The following is an 18,984-nucleotide window of genomic DNA, read 5'->3' on the forward strand; positions in this document are numbered from 1 at the left end:
TATAAAAAAGATGTCTTCCATTGTCAGAATTAAATTGTTATCTCAATAGCGCTGCATAGCAAGTTGGGGCATTAATTCTATTTTTGAGCACTTAAAAGAACCAAACAGTGCTGATGGTTTAGAATAATTCATGAAAGCACAAACTCTGACAAATACAAAGAGCTTAATTTTAAATTTTATACAAAAAAGGTTCTAGCATTTTGACTGATGTTTCAATCCTTCTGACATTTCTGCTTATGTCAGGAAGCTACACATCAGTCAAAACACAGAAATCAATAACCCCAGGAGGTAGCTTTTATTTTTACTGACCTCACTGTTCAGCATCACAAAAATCCAGGTCACTTCCTGGTGCTCACCTGCCTTTGATGTTCCAAGTCAGCTTTATTACCCACAAGGATCATAGGGAATTCATCACGATCTTTCACTCGAAGGATCTGTCTTTGGAACTTATAAATTTCTTCAAAACTGTAAAAGAAAAATACCTTGAATATAATTTGACAAGAGTCTAACACAAATTTATATTCTTCTCAAAGAAAAAATTAATCTGATTCACACCAGTCCCATTTTCGATCTGACCCCTGAAAAATGATCAAGGGTTTTCAAAAGCTTTTGCTAAATTTGTATGATGTTTCATTATGTTTGATTCACAAATGCCATTCTTCTTCTTCTATCACATAACCACTTAAAAGGTTTCCAAATTTTACTGTACTTTCCTCATTTGAACCTATTTCATGTGATAAAACTGCAGGCAAGACCAGAAAATAAATCACCTTCCAAAATGACTAAAAGAACATCACCAAGTGTTGGCTACCAGAATTTAATTTCCCTAAGCAAAACATTGAGTAAACTACCGCACACAAAAGAAAACGGAAATCATGTTTCAGGCCAGCTTACAAGCACTGGATATAAAAGAACTGGAAGATTAACCACTTGCTTTTCCAAAGACCAGCCATATGTTAGGACATGGCATTCTCAAATCAGAATTCCTAATGGAATTTAGAATGTGCATGGAACATTAAATTGAAGTGAATTCAAACCTCCACTGCTTTTCAAAAAAAAAATCAACATGTTCTCAACATGCTCATTTGTTGTGTTAAATATATGTGATGACATCAATAGGTTACTAGATTTCTCCACTGATTGAAGTATGATAATCCAAGAAAACTCAAGGAGTCAATGCCGCAAACCTCACAAGCACCAGCCAATATCTCTCAGCCCAATTGAGTTTAAGTGAATGACAGTGGGGGTTGTGAATGACTGAGTAATTTTGGATAGGACTGGGGGAACAAGGTTAACTCAGGTGATTTTCAAGTGACAATCAACATGACTAATTAACACTTAACAAATCTGTTCATTAACAGCAAAAACAAAATTGCAAACTCAAATTTATTTAACTGCTCCCAAGTTCACAAACTGATCAAAGCAGGGACTTTCCTGGACAATGCACTTCACTTCCTAAAGCCAACTTGGTGAATCAGAAAAGTAATGTGTACAACACAAGTATTTCTGGCTTTGATCATACAATGGCAAAGATCTTCAAAATTCATCAACCATTTAAAATCAAATATTTCTAATGCTGTTTCCATTATATCCAATTTCATACCTTGTTTTCATGTTACAGTGGATTTTGGTTAATTCGGCTGATTATTTGAGTTACAGTTGCCTTCCCATCAGCTTGGATCAGTTTTCGCCCACAGAACTGCAGCTCACCGAGTGTTTTATCATCTTTCACACCATTCCCTGAGCTGCAGAGACTGTTTTGACTGATCCACGGTCAGACACTTGGATCACATTTCTTCCCCATTCTGATGTTTGGTCTGAATATCTGAACTTCTTGACCATGTCTGCATTGAGTTGCTGCCACATGACTGGCTGATCAGATATATACATTAATGAGGTGAACAGGGTGTACCTAACAAAGTGGCACGGAGTGTATGAATTTTTGAGCCTGACGTGCCAAAGAATTGGGGAATGAATGAGCCATTCAGTAGACAAAATTGATTTCAAAGACTTTTGCAACAAAACACAGAACATAGTGCACTGTGTTCCTACTCATGGACATGGGCAGGCAATAATTGATCAAAAAACTGGGGATCACAATGAAAACACATTATTTCGAATAATAGAATATAAACAAAATGCTGGAAATACTTAGCAAGCGAAGGAATATCTATGGGAAAACAATTACTTTTCAGATCTGACTGTTCATCAGTACTGGGAAGGAGACAAAAGAATCTTGTTAAATTGTGAGGGGTGGGGAGAAAGAGGATATTTCTCACATAAAATAAATCCAGGGAGATTAGGATTAGGATTATACTCTGGAGACTGATGCTCCCTCTCCTCCCTGTATGTTATTACTTTTACTTTATGAAAAAAAATGTGTGCCATGTTTCCCCCAAATGTCCTGAAATGTCATCTATTTCTCTTACCACAGATGCAGCCTGACTGTTGGGCATTTCTAACATTTTCAGTTTTTTTAGGCAATAGCAAACCACTGCTGCAACTTGCCTCGTACGCAGTTCCCCACTACGTCAGAGAGGCGTGGAAGAAAATCGTCCGCTAACCAGAGAAACTCCAGATGCGACGTACCTTTCCGTTTATCCAGCATCTGCAGTTATTTTGATTTTCAGCCTTTGGAGCTGACTTCACAATACCTCTTGGACATTCACAGCACAAGGATGATGACCACAGATCAAATTTATGATTGCTATTATTTCATGTCTTCCCTCCACCATCAAGATAAAATAATTAGTGATTTAAATTACAGTATGCTCACTATTCTGCTGGAGGGAATATCACCAGTTAACAAGTTAAATGTGGTCTCATTATTCAATATGAAGTCAAACAATTAGAACAAATACCGTGGATTCCATTTAATTGGGCCATTGGGCTAAATTTGCCAATGATACAAAGAGAGGTGGAGGACTGGGTAGCGTTGATGGAACAGAGAGCCTGCAGAGAGACTTAGATAGTTTAGGGGAACAGGCAATCAAGTGGCAAGTGAAATACAATGTTGGAAAGTGTACGATCATGCACTTTGGTGGAAGAAATAAATGGGCAGACTATTATTTAGATAGGGAGAGAATTCAAAATGCAGAGATGCAAAGGGACTTGGGAGTCCTTGTGCAGGATACCCTAAAAGTTAACCTCCAGGTTGAGTCAGTTGTAAAGAAAGTGAATGCAATGTTGGCATTCATTTCTAGAGGTATAGAATATAAGAGCAGGGATGTGATGTTGAGGCTCTATGAGGCACTCGTGAGACCACACGGAGTATTGTGTGCAGTTTGGGGTTCCTTATTTTAGAAAGGATTTACTGACATTGGAGCAGGTTCAGAGAAGATTCACAAGAATGATTCCAGGAATGAAAGAGTTTCCATATGAGGAACGTCTGGCAGCTCTTGGCTGTATTCCCTGGAGTTCAGAAGAATGAAGGGTGGGGATCTCATAGAAACATTCCAATGTTAAAAGGGCTGAACAGATTAGATATTGGAAAGTTATTTCCCATGGTAGGGGATTCCAGGACAAGAGGGCGTGACTTCAGGATTGAGGGACGTCCAATTAGAACAGAGATGCGGAGAAATTACTTTCGTCAGAGGGTGGTAAATCTGCGGAATTTGTTGCCACGAGCGGCTGTGGAGGCCAAGTAATTGGGTGTACTTAAGGCAGAGATAGATAGGTTCTTGATTAGCCAGGGCATCGAAGGGTATGGGATGAAGGCAGGGGAGTGGGGATGACAGGAAGAATTGGATCAGCACATGATTGAATGGCAGAAGAGACTCAATGGGCCAAATGACCTACTTTTGCTCCTATATCCTATGGTTAATCAGGGTAGTTGTTCATTGGGACAATTCAAAGAACAGAAACTAAATTGAGAAAAGAGCCAGGATTCCCTTCATTTATTTGGGATACTTAATTGGGACAAGAGACCGTTGCCAAAGTTTTTGAACTGACGTTAGTTCTCTGCACTTGTGCTGCCGTTAGACATTACACCATGCTGAACAGTTTTTAAATAGCATCAGTTGCATGTGCTTGTGTTCAAAAAGCAGTGATTTTTGTCACTGATAGTTGGTGAGAAATAAGCAGTGCGACAATTTAGATCTGTTTTGCTCACCACGGTTTCAACCACTGAAACCTGGGAGATGCCAGAAACAGCTAGGAGTGAAAATAAAATGATTTCACTACTCCAAGTTAGGAATTAAAGGTGTCAACAATCATCTTGAATATTACAATGAAAACGAAGATTTGGAGGGTACAATCATCAAAAGCATTGCAAGAAGGCAAACCATCATCTTCACCAGGTTGGAGATGTGCTTCTTCCAAGAGAGGGGCTTCCCTTCCTCCACCATCAACATTGCCCTCAACCACAAATCTTCCATTTTGCGCACATTTGCCCTCACCCCATCCTCTCGCCACCCCACCAGGAACAGGGTTCATCTTGTCCTCACCTACCACCCAAACAGTCTCTGCATCTAGCACATAATTCTCCAGAACTTCCACCATCCTCAGCAGGATCCCACCACCAAGCACATCTTACCTTCCCCCTCACTTTCAGCTTTCCGCAGGGATCACTCCCTACGCAACTCCCTTGTCCATTCATCCCTCCTCATTGATCTCTCTCCTGGCACTTATCCTTGCAAGCAGAACAAGTGCTACACCTGCCCCTACACCGCCTCCCTCACTACCATTCAGGGCCCTAAAGTCTTTCCAGGTGAGACGACAATTCACCTGCATGTGAGGGTCATATACTGTGATCGGTGCTCCTGGTTTGGCCTCCTGTATATTGGTGAGACCCGACACAGACTGCTTCTTCAAGCATCCATGCTACATCAGCCAGAAAAAGTTAGATCTCCAGGGGCCACCCATTTTAATTCCACTTCCCATTCCTATTCCGACATGTCAGTTCGTAGCCTCCTCTACTATCGCAATGAAGCCACTCAGATTGAGGAGCAACACTTTGTATTCAGTCTGGGTAACTTCCAATGTGATGGCATGAACATCGATTTCCTGAAATTCCAGGAATAACCCTCCCCCCAACCATTCCTATCTCACTTTATCTCCTTACCAGCCTATCATCTCCCACTTCTCCTTCTTTCATGGCCTTTGAACAGATTCCTCTTTCTCTGGCCCTGCATCTTTCACCAACTTCCCAGTTCTTTACTTCACCCCTTCCCCCACTACCGCGCCCCCCCCCCCAAGTTTCACCTATCACCTTGTGGTTCTTCCTCCCCTCCCCCCACTTTCTTTCTTATCTTTTCTCCCCAGTCCTGCTGAAGGGTCTTGGCCCAAAACATCAATTGTACTCTTTCCATAGAAGCTGCCTGGCCTGCAACATTCCTTCAGTATTTTGTGGGGTAATACTTAAACATCAGCTTGTCCTTTTTAATACCTTTCTAACTACTTCCATGAACCTTCAGCTAATCAGTGTAGCCGCTTAATTAGGCCAAAATGGAGTGGTCCCAATTTGACCCAATTAAGTGGAAACCTCTAATTTGAAGCTACTCATCAACTAATATCAATATCAACTTATTGTCATTAGATTACAAGCTAGTGCAAGATTTAATGGTAGTCCAATAAATACTACACTTTATAGATCAAGTTAAACTTGGTACACTCTGAAAATCCACACGATTTCTCTTCCACACCATGTTTCAAACATACCTTCCTCTATCAGTAACAGAGAAAACCAGCAGAAAACCCTCTCCTGTCCTCATGTACTGCTCTCGCATGGCTCCAAATTCTTCTTGTCCTGCTGTGTCTAAAACTAAATGACAAAAAGAAAATTCACAAGATTAGCTGAAAGACAAACAATGGATAAAATACAAAGTGCAAGACGTTGTAATGCTAGATTGTTCACCGAAACATGGATTTCATTTCTCTTCAGATGTTCATTGTTTTCCAATTTCCAGAATCTGCAGCTTATTGGTTTTTAAATGAACTGCAATAATCATTACCACACATCCAATGCCTGGACAAAATGAGATTTCCTTAACACTAAAAAGAAATGGTAACTGCACTGTATAAATCATGAATTGTAAGTGGGGGTGTCCAAGAAACTTTTCCCTTGATGAACGAGACTTTTACATCATTTTTCTTAAATGGCAAATTACTAAAAGGATTTCAGCCAAGGAAACTTAAGTAAACTATGCTTTGATACAATAAATATGGGAAGTCAATTACATGAATCAAATTCATGATCACAGAAATGGCAATATACGGTCAAAATTTGGTTTACAGTTCCAGCCTCGGTTCTCTCTCCAATATATAGGCCCAGCCCTGCCCAACCGCCAGACATTAGGAACTGAATGAGCTTACCTTCCACAACCAACAGATGCCCGAGGTTCTGAGCAGTTTTAGGGAAGGTAGCAAACTAGCTAAGTGTAGAACTAGCAAAGCAACTGCCTCTCAACTCTGGCAACTTTGTTTCAACCCTGACCGCCAACAGAATTTGCAAGTTCTCCACACTGGCTTCCAAAAAGTGCTTTGCTTCTACCAGTTCAGAGTAACTTAGTCACTTCAGGGAAAATGAGCTGGGAAATCACATTGCTCTGCGAGTTGTAATAGGCTGAAATGGGCCAAAACAGCCTCCTTCTGCAACACAGTTTTGGGCATTGTAACATAAGGCCCCATCAACCTTTAACAGAACAATAACGATTCTACAGATAGCTGTTTAGTCCTGGTTCCGATTATAAAATCTTAAGAATACAAAGTTTCAAATAGGTTACTAAAACATGAGCAATTTAATATATAGAATCATTAACAATAACAAACCTTAATTAAAGCACTTTTTCACTAGCTAATTTCAGACACCATTCTACTACAGGGTCTATTCCTATACCAGCCCTCAGCATAAAATCTATATCAATCTTCTTCACTGAGGACCTTCTAGAAAGTCCGGAGAATTCTAGAAAATGTTTCTCACCCTCTGCATGCCACCTTGGCTGAACAGAGGAGCACTCTTAGTAACAGACTAAGACAACTGCACTACTCAAAGAGCGCTATATGGGGTCATTCTTACCCTCGGTCATTAGGCTCTATAATGAGTCAACATACTCGGGGAAATGATGACCCCCTCCTTTTAGACTGAGGTAACTTTTTTTTATTCCTTCTTACTTCTCTTCTAATATTTGTATATCTGTACAATAAAGTATGTATCTACAAGCTCTTCTACCAAGCTCACTGTTTAATGGCAGCACAAGCAGATGACCTAGCCTCTGACCATCATCTCTCAAACTTGTGTCCTGAGAATTCAGGGTGGATATAACTAATAGCCAGTTTCCAATTCAAACATGAGCTACCAGCCACACACACTTTAACCAAATATTATTTACACTGCATTCCACTGTAAAAGCTTTTTGAAGATTACAGAAGGGAGTGGAACTACTAATTGCAGCATTCAAAGGGGAGTTAGATAAATAGCCAAAAGGAAAGAATTTACATGACCATGGGGAGAACAGTTGGTGGAATGGGTCAGGCTTCAGTTGACAACTTAAAAGTTCTTCCCATGATCAACCTACAAAACCCAAGGACTTACCGACATTAGGATACTTACTATCCAATCTTGCCGCCCTATCATCAATAACACACTGTTTGGTATAGGAATCTTCAATTGTAGGGTCATAATCCGTAACGAAATAAGACTGTGAAAGAGGAAAATTTAGAGTGTTCATTTACACAAGCCAGAATTTCAGCAACCACCAAAATCCCACTCCCGCATTCCAAACCTCTTCCAATTTTTTGGTGCATTTTAATAGATAAAAGTAGACAATTACATTTTCAGCCTTACACAGCTCTCATGCTGGTTGCTATAACATTGGCGTCTTTAGAAATACTGTGCTGTAGTGTTTCTAAAGACTGTAGCTTAGCCACCACATTGCAGCAAAGCTGACAGTACATATCATTTATTGTATTATACACCCTTTGTCAAAATCACTGTCATTTTTACAGACTCACCCAGAGATATCTACACAAGAAATTAGATGATTACAACTTTCACTTTCAATCCTGCAGGACCAAGTCCAAATCCCATTTCCCCAAAATAAAGCAATGCAGCAATAATCAGAAACCATTGCCCACTTTTGCTTGCAACAAAGTTTCTCCCCATTACCTTTTAAGCCATTTAACTGCATGTTACGTTACTTAATTTAGTCACCACGTTCTAACTTTAAATATTATCAATTTATGGAAACTTTAAATTAAAAAATACAAGCATACAAAAGAGTAGCAAATTATTTCAATATAGTGCAAGCAAGCAGTTCTGGAGGTTTAATTTAGGTTGGATCAATATTAAGACTGCTTAAATATACATATTTAACTTGGAGTTTGAAAGCAAGTGTTTACCGTTTTAGCCTTATTCTATTTCTCAAAGGAGACTGTTGCCAAACAGTTTCTAACTAGCAACAGTCGTGTGCACTTGCACAGCTGTTAAACACCGCACCATGCTTAAAGCTAACCGATTTTAAAGTATGTGTGTGTGTGCGCGCTCATTCAAAACAGTAATTTTTGTTACTGATAGTTGGCAAGGAATGAGGAAGTCAACTCAGAACTATTTTGCTCACTGCCGTTTCCAGCATTGAGGCTTGAAGATGCCAAAAATGACAGGGAGTGAAAATGAAATGATTTCACGCCTTCGACAAGTTAGGCACTATGAAGAATTTGAAGGAATCGACAGCCATCTTGAATGTTACAACTATGAAATTGACGATCTGGAGAATGCAATCTTCAAAAGCATTGCATGAAGGCAGTCCATTATCTATACTAGGTGTTTGTGCATATGCACCAGTTGCGTGTGCTAGTTATGTTATCCATTTGGGCCAATGGATGCTGATCCAAAAAGCAGTGATTTTTGATTATTTTGCTTTTTATGTTGACTTTTAAAATGAATTTTTAAAGTCCATTATCTGCACTAGATGTCTGCGCTGATCAACTTACAGTTAATCAAAAGAACACCATAACATACACTGGATGAATTCCTCCATTATTAGGAACCAATACAGTTTTGTAGTACTGTAGTAGTATTGGCTATGTTCTAATTTGCTCTGCATTTCATTTAAATAGATAATTTATTACTCAATTAAATGGTAGTTTGTTTTTTTTTTAAAAAAAACTATACCTAACTACTTCCATGAAACTGGCCAACTGGCAGCCACTTAATTAGGCCAAAATGCTCTAGTCCCAATGTGTCACAATTAACCGGAATACACTGTATTTGAAATTTTACCTGCACCCTTATATTACAGTAACTTCTTACCATTCTATCTCCATGACATGGCTTTTAAAACCAAAATTTTAAAAATCACAAATTGAGTTGTTTATATGGATAAAATAACCAAATCCAGGATGCATAGTAATAACGTAATACAAAATTTTTTTAAGTGATTGAATCCAAACACACAATTTGTCAGTTCAGTATACAAAGTAAATTACGTACTCAAATGTAAAATTAGACGGACTTAACCGATTGTGTGGTCAAACATACAGCAGTTAGAGATTCCCCAGCACAGTTGAGGTATGGTTCCTGCTGCGCTTATGGAAATGCAGGGAGAATTGTTTGGCCAGGTGTAAGATCGACTACGGTAGGCTCAGGAACAGAAAGTGCACACTAATGGACAGTTTGTTAGTAATGGCTTATTGCTGCAACAGAAGCAAGGCAAGTTCTATGTTTGCATCTAGAAATTGGTAGAGCTTCAAACATCCTGCATGGTACTGTTGTCCTACCATTGGAATGCCACAGTCTAAGCAACGGACAATGCTGGACGAAACAAAGTATCTTAAAGGTGTCTGCAATTTGCAGTACTGAATGGTTGCTTGAATGCAAACAAGTTTTGTAACTTTATTCCCCTCCCATGCAGTTCAACTGTCAGTTTATTATAATGACAGCTTATTTCAGAAATTAGACATCTCATTTTAAGGGTTCAAAGATTTAAGAATCTCTAATACAGTTGTCAATCCAAAACAGTACACAAGTACTGTACTGCAATAGGTGTTTTGAGTTAAGTGGAGCTGGTACGATTTAATAGTTGAAATTTCTCTCAATTAACACTGATTAACTCATTAACCTGTTGCAGATTAACTAGCATGTTGGCAACCATTCTGCTATTTGAATTCTAATTCCCCAATTATTAGTCCCAATATCAGGAATGAGGAATCTGATCAAGCACAGAATACCACTTTGCCAAACACACTTATTTTCTGCAATTTTAGTAACCAGTTTTTTTTTAAAAATTCATAAATCAATGCCATTCCAATTTTTTTTTAATTGAGATGGAAGGAGAACAGTGAAAACTTAAGTTAACCATGGTTAACGTTTGATGGAAGCCATCTTGAAAATTATAACGACTAGTATTATACAAACACACTAGTAGCTTTTGCTTATTGATTAATTTTACTTTCAAAAGTACCATTTACTTTGAAGGAAATGGGTCTGTATCTTCAGTAGAGTGGTAGCAAATTAGATCAAGGGTCCAGCAACTTATTGGGGCAGCATTCAACCATTCAAGTTTCTGCTGTATATGGTATATGCGGATTCTGATCACAAGAATTCAAATACCCCAATTATTATACTGAGCAAAAGCTGCAAGAACAAAATGTTTAAAACTTCAGATGAGAGAATATTTCAAAAGCCTATTGCTGGAAATGGGCACAAGAAACTTTGAACACATGCATGCTGATGCAACTGTAGGTTCAAGTGCCTCACTAAAACTTTAAAAACAGAATTAAAAGTTTTGGATGGAGATTTTTAAATGACCAATTACTGAAATCCACACCTTGTCCATAAAAAAGCACTATTCTTCAATTCTGTTCAATGAGACAACATTCCCATTTATGTGGACCTAAACATATGTGACTTGATTACTTAAATGGCTTGCCATTTCTTGCTATCAAATGAATTGAAACAAATTTACAGGTCTATTCAAAGAGCTCACACAACCAGGTTCAATTACTCCAAAATTTTTCCCATGGGGTAATGTTATTCTGGCCAATTTTTCAGATTTTTGTTAATACTCAAGTTTCTTGCCAAATTAAATGAAAGGTAATAACTAATATTGCACAGCAAAATGAATGGCACTGCTTCCAGAATCCAAGCTGAGCAATAGCTCATAACAAATGAATTACAGGAAGGAAACCACACCTACAGCAATGGCAGCATCCCAAAAGCCTGACATATACACTCCAAACTGCTTGATATCAGTTTAGAAAGCAATGCCATCAGTAAAAGAATTCTGAAAATAATTTAAAAGCTAATCAGAAAATACTAACCAACAGAAGTGAAGATTAAACAAATGGCATCTTCTCTATTACCTCCTTTAAAAGGAATTACAAATCCACTATAAAGTAGCTTATTAGTAAACAATAATTTGCAAATGCACAGTAAACAGCACTACAATGTTGGATTTGAATGTTGCCCCAATTCTGATGAATGTTTATTTGCATAAACACCATCTAAAAAAAAATTCCTACAAAATCAATAACGTTAGTTTTCACCTTAGTTCTTTGAGAGACATGCAAGGTCTTTGGGATAGAATCAGGCAGGTTTAGTACCACTGGCATATCTTGTAAAATTTGTTGTTTTGTGACAGCAGTATAGTGGAATACATAGAAATCTATAAATTACAAATGTACAGTGGATTCCAGTTAATAGGTCCATCAGTTAATCAGGGCAGCTGTTTATACGGGACATCTCGAAGAACAAAAACAAATTGAAAAAATATCTGCAATTCCCTTTGTCTATTTGGGACAGGAGACTGTTGCAGAACTGTTTCTCCCTTAATTGCAGGATTCTGCAGAGTGGTGCAGATAGCCCAGAGCATCTGCTGATGTGAACTGGCATTTACAAAGACCGGTGTGAAAAAAGGGCTCGAAGGATCACTGCGAACCCAAATCACCCCAACCACAATCTATTCCAGCTGCTACCATCTGGGAAACGGTTCCACAGCATAAAAGCGAGGACCAACAGGCTCCAGGACAGCTTCTTCCACCAGGCCATCAGACAGATTAAATCATGCTGATTTGAGTGTATTTCAAATGTTACATTGACTGTTCTATTTATTATAAATTACTATAATTGCACATTGTATACCTAGACAGAGACATAATGTACTTAACATAACTCCTCATGTATGTGAAGGATGTAAGAAAGTCAATTCAATTCTAGCCAGTGTCAGTCACAAGTACTTGTGTGGCCGATAGACAACATCGTGCTCAGCGCAAAATTTTTTAAATAGTGAAGGTTGCGTGTGCTCGTGTTATATATTCACAAACAAGAGAAAATCTGCAGATGCTGGAAATCCGAGCAGCACACATGAAATGCTGGTGGAACCCAACAGGCCAGGCAGCATCTATGGAAATCACAACTGTACTTTTTTTTTTCCATAGGTGCTGCCTGGCCTGTTGAGTTCCTCCAGCATTTTGTGTGTGTTGCACGTGTTATATTTTATTTATTTGGGCCAATGGACACTGATTTTTTAAAAAAGCGCAGTGACTTTTATTTTTATCTTAACTTTAAAAAAAGGACTTTAAAGTCCATTATCTGTACTATGCATCTCCACTGATTTTGTCCTTTAGTCAAAAACACTGCAATGTACACGGGATGATAACTAATTCCACGAAACTTCGGTCAATTTGGGGCAGCCATTTAAATCAGCCAAAATGTACTGATACCGATGTGTCCCAATTAACTGGAATGATATATCCTGTACCTCCTCCTTGATGATGGCAATGAGAAGAGGACATATCCTGGGTGATGGGGGTATTTGGTGACTTAGTGACTAAGTAGAGGCACTGACATGCTTTCTTTGTAATGCACTTGTGTGTGGGCCAGCGCAGTTCCTCCAAAATGATAACAGAGGAAATTAAAGTTGCTCACTCTCTCCACTTCTGATCTTCTGATGAGGTCTGGCTCATGGACCTCTGGCTTCCTCTTCCTAAAGTCAATAATCAGCTCCTTGGTTCTTGTTGACATGGTATGAGAGGTTGCTGTTGTGACACCACTCAGCCAGATTTTCAGTCTCCCTCCTATATGCCAATTCGTCACCACCTTCGATTGGCCTATGACAGTGGCATCATCAGCAAACTTGAATATGGCACTGGAACTGTGCTTAAACACACCATCCTAAGTGCAAAGAGAGTACAGCAGGAGCTAATCACAGCTTTGTGGTGCATCTGTGCTGATTGAGACAGATGTTGTTGCCAATCCGAACTGACTAGGGCTGCAAGTGAGGAAATAGAGGATCCAACTGCACAAGGTATTGAGGCCAAAGTCTTGAAGTTTATTGATTAGTTTGAGGGAATTATGGTATTGAATGCCAAGCTGTAGACAAGAGAGAGCATCCTGATGCATGCATCTTTGCTGTCCAGATATTCCAGGGTTGAGTGAAGAACCAATACGATGGCATCTGCTATGGATCTGGAGCACCAGTAGGCAAATAGGTGTGGATCAAAGTCGCTTCTCAAGCAGTTGATATGTTTCATCAACCTCTCAAAACGCTTCACACTATGGATGCAACTGCAATTGGACAATAGTCATTGAGGCAGGTTTCCACATTCTTCTTTGGCACAGGTACAAATGAAAGCTATTTGAAGCAGGTGGGTATCTCAAACTGCCAAAGCGAGAGATTAAATATTTCAGAGGATCTAACCAAGCCCCAGCACAGGTTTTCAGTACTTAAAGCATCTGGGCCAGATGCGTTTCAAGGTTTCACCCTTCTGAAGACTGCTCATATGTCGGCCTCAGAAAATGAAATCACAGGATCATTAGGGGCTGTGGGAGTTTGTGATGCTTCCTTAAAGTTTTGATGGTATAGAAGGTATTGGGCTCATCTGGAAGCGAGGTTTTACTTGATTTTACTTTACAAGAGGTGATAGCATTCAACCTATTACTCAACGTCAGCAAGTCCAAGGAATTGACTGTAGACTTCAGGAAGGGGAAGTCTGGAGAAGACATACCTGTCCTCATTTAGGGGTCAATGGCAGAAAGGACAAGCAGATTCAAGTTCCTAGGCATCAATATTTCAGTGGATCTAACCAAGCCCCAACACACTGATGCAATCACAAAAGACTACAACATCTATACTTCATTAGGAGAGTGAAAAGATCAGATATGTCACCAAGTTTCTACAGATGTACAGTGGAGAGCATGTATCACCGCCTGGTAGGGGACATCTAATATGCAAGATCAAAAGAGGCTGCAAAGAGTTGGAGATTCCGCAACTCCAAAGGTACAACCCTCCCCATTTGGTGGGGGGGGGGGGGGTTGGAGAGAAGATCTTCAAAAGTGGTGTTTCAAAAAGGCAGCATCCATTAAGGACCCTCATCATCCAGGTCAAACACTCTTCTCATAATTACCATTAGTGACTGTGACTGTGTACATACATCTATTGATGCTTCTGGACACATCTTCAGTGATGTTCCTGGAATCATCGGGTGTTTCGGGTCTTTCAACATCATACAACCTCCTCCAGGTGACCCAGCCGGGGCTGATCAGACCCCAGCTTGTGTCCAGCTGACTAGCTACTTATGACTCCATGGCTCCCCTCTTTTGAGCCACAGCCATCTTGAAGCCCTCTCTGTCGCATCAGTGGTACTGCGGATGGCTCTCCTCTTCCTCTCTCCCTCGATGCCCAAAATGCTGAAGGCTCTAACTAAAGAACGTGCTACGAATCCCCTACAACCAACCTCCACTGGGAGACACCTCGCTCTCCATCCAGCCTGCTGACAGTTGCTGACCAGTCCTGCGTACTTGGAGAGCTTCCTTTCAAAGGCCTCTTCCAAGCTATCTTCCCATGGGACTGTCAGCTCCAGCAACACCACCTGCTTAGTAGACTCAGACACAAGGACAATGCCTGGTCGCAGGGTGGTGGCTGCGATATGGTTGGGGAACTTCAGCTGCCCTTCGAGAATGTACAGGAGTCTAAAGATCTGCACTCAAAGTTTTAGTAACAGTTTCCTGCACTCTGCCATCAAATTTCTAAATAGCCCATGAACACTACCTATTCCTCTTATGTACTATTTTAATAATTTGTCTTGGTACTCTTCTGCCGCCACAACACAACAAATTTCACACGTCATCTGATTCTGACGGTATTCCAAAGTGGAATATTAAAAATATACAAAACAGGAACAGAAGCATAAACCATCCTTCAGTTATATTTCTCAAACCTTTATGGAGAGTGTTTAGTCTGGAAATAGATTTCACGGTTAATGAAAATGGACAAGCAATTATTTTTCAGTTCCTGAACAAGCAGTTATTTAAAATAACTTATTTTATGTACTTTTATTTGACCAACCTTGCACACATATCACTAAATGTGTAGACAGGTAAAAAGCGCTAAGTTTTCTTTAGCAAAGTACCTTATTTTTAAAAAAAAACAAAAGGCTGCAACATACTTATACTTTATACTTTATTGTCGCCAATCAATTGATACTAGAACGTGCAATCATCATACCGATATTTGATTCTGCGCTTCCCGCTCCCTGGATTACAAATCCATAGTAAATATTAAAAGTTTAAATTATAAATCATAAATAGAAAATAGAAAAATGGAAAGTAAGGTAGTGCAAAAAAAACCCAGATGCAGGTCTGGATATTAGGAGGGTATGGCCCAACATACTTCTTGGGCAAGGAGATATCAAACGTTTATCTGAAATACAGATCATGCAAAGATCAACTGAACTACAGAATATCCAACTCTTTCTTCAGCACTGTACAATTCAACATCTATTATGTAATACATCTTCAAGCACTTTCGATTCAAACAACTGGTATAGACAAGTTACAAAAATGGCCTTTGAGTCTATTACAACAACTGCCTGACAGCTGGCTCATTCCGCACCAAGATTGTATCTTAACTCTCAGCACTGGCAGTGATTAATAATGTTATCTTTCACACTATAATTGCATTAATTTGCAATTCATGACTTTTTCAACAATGCATTTTCAATTTATTCTTTACACTCACATGCCTCATAGAATAGTAATTGATATTTTCCCACCTTTACAAAACCTTATTCAATGCTGTAATTTACACAAAACATTCTATCCCACCCCAACAGTGAGCAGTATTTCTAATTTGCCATCAGCAGGATAGAAGATCTCTTTGCCATATTCGTTGACACAAATGATACCCTGCCACAGAAACGTAACAAACAATTGAATGACTCCAAAACTTAAGAATGTGATTTTTAAAACTTTCTTTCTTCTAGCAACAGCATACTTGTTTAGTAACCCACAGTACTCAGTCGACTGCTGGAATTTCTGTATTACAAATTTCAATTGAAATTGTAACTGCAGACAACCTTGTAAATGCAACAACCTTGTAAAACAAATACATATCGTTAAGCTAACCACATCCTGGCATAATGTTTGCAATGCATTGACTGCACAAACAATAAAGGAAACTGTCCAAGAGTAGAGAAACTATGAGTTTTTACAAAAACTCACAGCAATATCCTTCTATGGAAGACATTTGTCATTTTCCTCTCTCCTGAAGCATAGGGAGGTAGTGTCCATGAGTTCATGGTCCATTCAGAAATCTGATGGCAGAGGAGAAAAGGCTGTTCCAGAAACATTGAGTGTGTCTGTCTTCAGGCTCCTGAACTACTTTTATAATGGTAGCGATGAGAAGAGGGAAGGTCCTGGGTGGTGGCGATCCTTAATGGTTAATGCCGTCTTTTTAAGGCATCACCTTTTGAAGGTGATTATACTGGGAAGGTGTGTGCCCATGATAGAACTGGCTGAGTTTACAACTTTCTGCTTTTTCCGATCTTGTGCAGTGGCTCCTCCATACCAGACAGTGATGCAAACCCTCTCCACGGTACATCATTAGAAATTTGCTAGTCTTTGGTGAAATACCACGACACCTCAAGCTTCTAATGAAATACAGCTGCTATAATGAATTCTTTGTAATTGCACCAATATGTTGGGCACAGAGATGTTGACACCCAAGAACGTGAAACTGCTTATCCTTTCCATTGCTGATCCCTCAATGAAAACTGGTGTGCACTCCTTCAACTTTTCTTTCCTAAAGTTCACAGTCAATTCCTTGGTCTTGCTGATGTTGAATACAAGGCTATTATCGTGACACCACTCAACCGGTTGTACCCCTTCCTCATCACTACCTGAAATTCTGCCAACAATATATGACTTCAGTAAAATTACAGATGGTGCTTGAGCTCTGCCTAGCCATGGAGTCATGGGTATAGTGAGTAGGGCAGTGAGCTAAGCAGAGATCCTTGTGGTCAGCCAGGAAGAGATGTTATTTCTGGTCCGCACTGAATGTCATCTCCCAGTAAGGAAGTCAAGGATTCAGTTGCAGAATGAGATACAGAGGACCAGGTTTTGGAGCTTGTCAATTAAAACCAAGTATATCATTGAGCTGAATGTTGAGCTGAAATCAATAAGTAGCCTAACGTAGGTATTACTATCATCAAGGTGATCCAAGGCCACGTGGAGAGCCAGTGAGATTGCATTCTCTGCAGACCCACTGTGGCAATAGGCATATTACAGCAGCTCAAGGTCCTTGTTTAGGCAAGAGTTGATTCTAACCGTGGTCAACATCTCAAAGCACTTCATCACAGTAGCTGTCAGTGCAGCTGGATGGTGGTTGTTGAGGTAGCTCGTTGTCTGGCTTGGATTTTCAATGCCCCAGCAAGTACACCCTCTTAAAAGATGTTCTGACATCAGTCTCCGAGACAGAGTTTACAGGATTAGTGTTGCAGCAAACTTTCTCTAACCAGGTTATGGGAATTTCTTATACCAGTTTATCAGCGATTTCATCATGGCAACCATATCTCACAATTAACCATGGAGAAAAACCATTATTTGGTAGCCAAAGAAACACTTGCAAAACTGATATAAAATAGGAGTTATGGAGCACTAAAAATGCAATATACAATGCAAACTAATCAAAATGTTTTACATTAAACAATTATCCATGCTCAGAAGCTATATTGCTATGTTTTAGCTTATTTTGTCTACAAATCTTCGAAAGTGGAGCAAAGTAATGGAAAGGGCAAAAATGCAAGAGCAGTTGTAAAATAAAGTCACAAGGACTAGAGATAAACTAGCTTATACACGATTGAATTGAAATTGGAATCAAACAAACTTTTGAAAAATAAAACAATAGTACATGCCAAATATATAACACTGCAAGCAAGGACTTCAAAAGATTATTTTTGCTGTGGCTCCATTTTACTGTTGCATCCAGTCTAATCTTAGTAAAAAGAAATGCATTTTAAATAAAATGAATCTCATAAATAACTTCTCAAACAGTTTAATTTATATCACTGGACAATTTAAAAAGCCTGGGGGCCAAACTAATTACTTTTAATTTTTAAAAAAGGTATCTCCAATATGTTCTAAATATAGGCATCTTAGATTTTGTATGTATCATTCTTGTTTTTAATAAGAAATTCACTACGTTATCTAGTACTCAAGATTTCAAATTTGTTCCCAAGATCCTCTTATTATTTCCAACTCTGAAAGTATAGTTGTGTTCTTCTAGATTAATCACATGTCATGTCAAAATAGGGGAAAATTGCTTTGCATTTTTTATATTTAAATTTAACACTATTTTGCACTACACCCCCAACTAGCCTGCAAGTTTCTAATCAATATATCCAAGTTTGAACTAGTTAAGATTGTATAACCAACTTGTATTCCAGTTCTTTACTCCTCGTCTACAGCATTAATTAAGTAGCAGTTATCTTTATGAGGATAATGTCTTTTACATATTTTAAATTAGACCTAAGCTGAAATGAAACATGCATTTTCTTGCAAAGGACAACTTGAAAATATACATTTTCTTCAGTCACATTCTATGCAACAGTAATAATTCTAAAATTCATAATATACAAGATTGCCTGGTTAAAATTTTTTTCCTCCTATAAACTCTCCATCACCAGTCCAGGCATTAGTAAGGGCAACATTTCTCAATTAGTAGCAATAAGCATGTTCTTGCACACTAACAGAAACTATTTGTTTTATAGATG

The 18,984-nt window shown here is 39.0% G+C and overlaps 1 protein-coding gene across 2 annotated transcripts in view; it reads right to left on the reverse strand.

Moving 5' to 3' along the window:
- rras2 (RAS related 2) overlaps nucleotides 1-18,984 on the reverse strand; it is a 70,761-nt gene that overhangs the window by 14,648 nt on the left and 37,129 nt on the right. For both annotated transcript variants that reach the window (XM_063061896.1, XM_063061897.1), the window contains exons 2-4: nucleotides 7,550-7,637; nucleotides 5,659-5,761; nucleotides 357-465 (exon numbers count right to left, since the gene is read on the reverse strand). In XM_063061896.1, the coding sequence (XP_062917966.1) occupies nucleotides 357-465; nucleotides 5,659-5,761; nucleotides 7,550-7,637 (300 nt within the window). The remainder of the gene's footprint in view (nucleotides 1-356; nucleotides 466-5,658; nucleotides 5,762-7,549; nucleotides 7,638-18,984) is intronic.

The sequence above is a fragment of the Mobula hypostoma genome, chromosome 11, assembly GCF_963921235.1.
Source record: "Mobula hypostoma chromosome 11, sMobHyp1.1, whole genome shotgun sequence".
Taxonomy (NCBI): Eukaryota; Metazoa; Chordata; class Chondrichthyes; order Myliobatiformes; family Myliobatidae; genus Mobula; species Mobula hypostoma.